This window comes from Lupinus angustifolius, chromosome LG03 (assembly GCF_001865875.1).
Source record: "Lupinus angustifolius cultivar Tanjil chromosome LG03, LupAngTanjil_v1.0, whole genome shotgun sequence".
Lineage (NCBI taxonomy): Eukaryota > Viridiplantae > Streptophyta > Magnoliopsida > Fabales > Fabaceae > Lupinus > Lupinus angustifolius.
Window position 1 is genome coordinate 2729822 of NC_032011.1, and position 6027 is coordinate 2735848.

The following is a 6027-nucleotide window of genomic DNA, read 5'->3' on the forward strand; positions in this document are numbered from 1 at the left end:
TTGTTATGGATTTAATTTGAATGCTTTGACATTGTAATTTTTTCCAGTATTAACAAATTATGCATTATCTCTGAGAGTTAACTTAGTTGGTTAAGTTGTGAGACATAAAGTGAGAGCATTCGAGTTTAAATAATGCACTTTCTTTCCCTGCCCTGAAAAAAGTTTTGCTGTAAAAGGTAACTAATTTAATAATCATATATGATAATGTTTCATTAGTTGATAGTATATATTATTTTTCATTCACATTGTGTTGAAATGAACACTTGTTATACTGTCAAATTAATATACACTATGTACAATTGCAAGCTATTTCTTGGAAAAAAATTACATGTGTAATTTCCTTATAAAATTATTCTTTTATTTTTCTTTTAAAACATACATATTATGGAAGCTAACATTACTTTATTTGATTTTCAATTTAAGATTTTAAAATTTATTGTTATTTGATTTTCAATTTAAGATTTTAAAAATTATTGTTATTTGATTTATCTTTTTAAGAATTGATTTTATTTGAGTATATATAGAAAATTATGTATTCACTAACAAATATATTTGTTATCGAATCCTTGAATTTCATAAAGTACAGAAAGAATTCTTTTTCCTATCTCCTTCAATTTTTGCTAAGATGCAAAGCTTTTTGTTTATACAAAGCTACTTTTATTATAGTTGCTTATATAATTGTTGAAAATCATTAAATATAGTGAGCTTTTCTACATTCAAATAATTTAAGCTAAAGCTAATACCCACAGAATAGAAATTGGCAGAATGATTAATATTGTAAAAAACGTCAGCACTTCATTTTTTTTAATAATTATTCATCATATTTTGTTAAAAATAATATAAACACTACCTATGGGTTGTTTTTTTTACCTCAAATGTAAACAACAACGAATTTTATTAAAGGTCAGAAACTGAGGCTGCTATTGTCATATTGGAATTAACGTTTTGCTTTTGATGGTATACCATCCATGGTTTTAACTCCACTAAATTGATTGTCACTTCAGTTAGGGAAAAAATGCGATTCTAAGTTTCTAACGAATGGTGATAAAATAAATGACTTATTTTACATATACTACATGCATATCACTGATTAATGGTGACCAACTATTTTCTTGATGCTTGGGTGCTGCCTATTGCAGTTGAACAAAAATAATGATAACCATGAATGCAACCATTGTCCTCTTGTTGAAGATCATTTGGGACCTAATGCAACAAAAAAGAAGAAGCAGGGAACCTCATTGCCAATGTTTTCCTTGCTCAACCTACTCCACAAGATCAACACAACCAAATGTGCATAAGCTTTCAGTATACCTTTCCTTACCCAGTAAGGACTTTGTGTTCCTTAACATAGGACAAGCAACCCATTACCCATGAGCAACCAATGAAGCAGCCTTAACAATATGTTTCTCATTTACAACCATATGGTTATAATCTTCGGGTTTGATGATGTGCCGTAGATACTTAAAAAAATGTAGCATAGGTACTAAAAATGCAGGGATGTTTTCAAAATATCCGAAAGGAGACTTCAAAAACACAATGTCGCGATTTTGTAAGTATTTATATTAGTTGCCCAGAAAAAGGGATGTGCTTTCATTGCTACGATGTCATGGAATGGAGGATCAGTATACCACATAACAATGTGACATTTTGAATTTACAATGTCCTCAATTCATAGGCAAATAAACCAAATGATTCAAACCTCCAGTGTTGTCCTGTAACATAATAAGCAAAGAGTACATCCGGAACCAGTTTGCGTCTCAATCTCTGCAAAAACCGAGTAATATAAATTAGAACAGGGAGAACACGAAAGTAAGACATGATGAAATGACATGAGTTTTTCAGAATTATACATGTACAAGGTATACAGGTGCTTGTGCCCCCCAAAACTGGTTGGATCATATGTAGAAAAACATTATGGACTTTTAACAGAGGATGAGCCAGCTATGTACTATAATTTGTTGAGGGATCATCTTTGCAACCCTTGCTGAGAAGATCATAGTTGATTAATGCAAGCTGGGGGAGATTCTGAAAACAAAATGAAAATATTAAGTACACAATAATAGAGGATAAATTAGACATAAATTGAAAACGTATAGCACAAGCCCAAACAAAACTTGGAAAAAATAAAAATCAAGCTCAATATCAATAAATTATAATGAGTTACACAAACTCATGTTTAATTTCAGTCCAAGTGACAAAAGAATGATAATAGAATATTAGAATACACATCATTCCTGAAAGAATTCTGATTATTTGGTTAAAATTATAAACAGAACATAATCGAGAGTCACCTTAAAGGAAAAATTACTGAAAGAGTAATTGACAGATGAACCAGAATCAAACCCGGCAAGACCCTCACATTCATCTACCTGTTTATAAATTTTGCCAAGAGGAAGTCAGCTCCCAATACCTAAAATAGATTTAACAGTTAGTGTTTACATTTAGTTGGTCTATAAATGCTGTACCACTTCATCTAGGCGATTGCTCAAGCAACCACTGCTGCCACTTGAGCTATCAGTATCACTAGAATCCTCGGCATCACTTGCCGGATATACAAGGCCATCAGAAGTATTCCATGAGTAGCGACAAGTGAAGTAACTGGTGTCTAGAGCATTCTCAGAATCTGGAACAAATGCAGCCTGCAAAACCAACAAATGTAATGTTACGCACAAAACATGTACTGATCTACATCAACATACAGGCACAGGCAGTACAATTAATAATAACGTCCTTCACTCAAGTATTACATACCTTCTGCCTGGCAAGTGTGTCCCAGTTAATATCCTTGAAGAAAACATGTTGCTTCACCTGGATCATTAAGCGTTCACTTAGATATTTGAAAGGAAAATAAAATAGAAAAAATATCATACAAGTGGAAAACAAGAATCTTAATGACTATAAGAGATTAGATCACCTCAGATGCCCCTCTGGCTCCCAGTCTTTGATCAGGATCTTCTGTCAATAATCTGAAAACTGAACATGTCAGACACTCAACAAAGTGAACATCTACCTAACGATATTATGTGAGTACCTAGCTGATAACAACAACCCATGACAGGAAATAATATAAAATTCAATGTCATTATTATTGGAGAAAGCATCAATCTCAAACGCTCTGATAGAAACAGGTCCATATTAGGATAAGAAATGTATATTATTGATGGAAATGGGAGCACATCTGCTGTACCATAAAGTGTGCCACTCCATGTGCCACTGTTTGTGATTGGTTGAAAAAATATATTTAAATTAAAATTTTAATAGTTAATTATTTTTCTGACCAATCACAAGCAGTGGCACATGGAGTGGCACGTTGTTTTGGGACAGCAGATGTCCACCCGATGGAAATCACCATGAATACACTGAATTCTCTAGGTATTTGAGACACCTAGAACTCTCCCTATGTGAACTCCTCAATTCTCTCTACAAATGACTAGATACCTCTCCCTCTCACCCTTCTTCCTAACATGCCTTATTTACAACAAACTTACATACTAACAACCCCAGACAGTTATTCTAACTAACTCACTAAAGGGGTTGCCTATTATACTCTTACGCAAAAAAAATGTTTTTGAGAATCTCTTGGACAAAACTAAATATACTAATTTAAACAGTGCAAAGAGACTAACATTTGGAACAGATATTGAGTAAGTAGATCATGATATTCTGCCATACAAGATGACTCAGTGCACAAGGCTCTCGTGATAGGCCAAAGCCCATCATTAGAAATGTGTATAGGAGAGGGAAGAGAGGTGTTTGGGTTCAGGGATAACAGGATTAATGCTATACCCTTATGTCAGTTAGAGTTAGTTAGGAAATGTGCCTTTAAATAGCACATTAGGCGGGAAAGGAAGTTAGGTTGGTTATTGGTAAAGCTGATTGTGGAATCAGTAAGGGGAGGGTCGTGGGATCCTTGTGCGTGTTCTATCTCTTGTAATTCATCTTCTTCTAATAAAATTCAACTAGAACCCTAGCAGAATCCAATTGATTCTAGGTAAGGGCTTTTCCTTTGCATTTCTACTCTATTTTTCGTGTTCTAATTGGTACCAGTATTATCACTGGTATCAGAGCACCTTTCTTGGTGCCTGAGGAGTGGAAACACCATCACCGTTGTCGCTGAATTCGAGTTTATGGTGTCAACCAGAAGCATGGCTAAGGAGGTTGATAGTGGATTTCAAGATCGTGATGATTCGCGAAGAGAAAGGGAGGAAATTCGTCTCAGATTGGAGCTGAATGAGGCACGAATGCAGAAAACAGAAGATCTACTCAGTGCTATTGCCGTCAAACTAGGGATTGAAAAAGAGGGAAATTCGATGGGGGAAGGAAGTGAGAATGACGAAGAGGTGGAAAGCAGAAGGGGTCAACACGGGTTGGATCGTTGGCGTAAATTGGAGATTCCAATCTTCTTAGGAGAGGATGCTTTTGGATGGGTGCAAAAACTAGAGAGGTATTTCACCCTCAGATCCGTGACAGAGGAGGAGAAGATGCAAGCCACTATCGTGGCATTGGAGGGGAAGGCTTTGAGCTGGTTTCAGTGGTGGGAGGGGTGTAACCCATCTCTTACTTAGGAGGGTTTCAAATTGGCGGTGGTAAGGATATTTCAGCTCTCTATGGTGCAGAATCCCTTTGAATTGCTCCTATCTTTGAAACAAGAAGGCATTGTGGAAGCCTATGTTGAAGAATTCGAGAGGTATGCAGGGGCTCTAAAGGAGGTTAACCAGGAATTCGTAAGGGGGTTTTCCTTAATGGGCTAAGGGAAGAGATAAGGGTAGAAGTGAGGCTATATGAATTATCTACCTTGCATGAGATAATTAGGAAGACTATTCTCATTGAACAAAAGAATATGGTGATAACAAAGAGGCCTAATTCTTTCTATACTAGGTCTGCAGGGCCATTCAGAGGGGGTTCTTATAGTAAGGTAGTAACCTTAGACCCTACCTCCACAACTAGTAGTAGAAGGGAGGGCTCATCTATGGACAGTATTGTGGGATCGCATAAAATTTCTCAAGATGCTGATGGTGCAAGAGGGAGGGAGAGTTCAGAAGGCTCTCTAGTGCTGAGATGAAGGAGAAGAGGGAGAGAGGCTTATGCTTCAGGTGTGATGAGCCTTTTTCTAGGGAGCATGTGTGCAAAAATAAGCAATTGAGTATGATCATTATGGCTGAGGAAGAGGAGGATAATGAAGAGGCAACAGTGGAGGGCAGAGGGGAAAATCTGGATTCATTGCAACTATCCCTATGTTCTATGAAAGGGCTCACTTCTACCAAGTCTTGGAACGTAAAGGGCACAATCAGTGACAATCCAGTGGTGGTTATGATTGATTGTGGGGCATCCCATAATTTCATTTCTAGGAAGTTGGTGGGGGATCTGAATCTGAAGGTGGAAAAGACTAGGCCATACACTGTAGAGGTGGGAGATGGACATCAGATTAGTTGTGTTGGTAGGTGCCCAGATCTTAAATTGATTTTGCAGGAATGGGAGGTAGTCTAGGATTTCTACCTGTTTGGGTTGAAGGGGGTGGATGTTGTGTTGGGGTTAGAATGGTTGGCAAGTTTGAGAGAGGTGAGGGCTGACTTTGGCAAAATGACCCTAACTGTGAAGAAGGAAGGGGCTCTAATCACCTTGGTGGGGGACCCAGCCTTGACCAGGACAGAAGTGTCCTATGGAGCCTTGATGCAGGTGCTATTGTAGGAAGGGCAAGGGCTGCTATTACACTCTGACCCACAATCAATCATAACCACCACTGTAGAGGTGGGAGATGGAAATCAGATTAGTTGTGTTGGTAGGTGCCCAGATCTTAAATTGATTTTGCAGGAATGGGAGGTGGTCTAGGATTTCTACCTGTTTGGGTTGAAGGGGGTGGATGTTGTGTTGGGGTTAGAATGGTTGGCAAGTTTGAGAGAGGTGAGGGTTGACTTTGGCAAAATGACCCTAACTGTGAAGAAGGAAAGGGCTCTAATCACCTTGGTGGGGGACCCAGCCTTGACCAGGACAGAAGTGTCCTATGGAGCCTTGATGCAGGTGCTATTG

At 37.7% G+C, this 6027-nt stretch overlaps 1 protein-coding gene across 4 annotated transcripts in view; it reads right to left on the reverse strand.

The window, feature by feature from the left end:
• Window positions 1525-6027, reverse strand: part of LOC109343068 (probable serine/threonine protein kinase IREH1) — a 17836-nt gene continuing 13333 nt past the window's right edge. For 2 of the 4 annotated variants that reach the window (XM_019581192.1, XM_019581193.1), the window contains exons 13-18: window positions 2915-2966; window positions 2752-2808; window positions 2466-2639; window positions 2292-2369; window positions 1851-2025; window positions 1525-1764 (exon numbers count right to left, since the gene is read on the reverse strand). In XM_019581192.1, coding sequence (XP_019436737.1) covers window positions 1942-2025; window positions 2292-2369; window positions 2466-2639; window positions 2752-2808; window positions 2915-2966 — 445 coding nt within the window. In that variant the 3' untranslated portion in view covers window positions 1525-1764; window positions 1851-1941. Of the gene's footprint in view, window positions 1765-1850; window positions 2026-2291; window positions 2370-2465; window positions 2640-2751; window positions 2809-2914; window positions 2967-6027 lie in introns of those variants that run through there. The other 2 variants (XM_019581195.1, XM_019581194.1) reach the window with 2 other exon arrangements.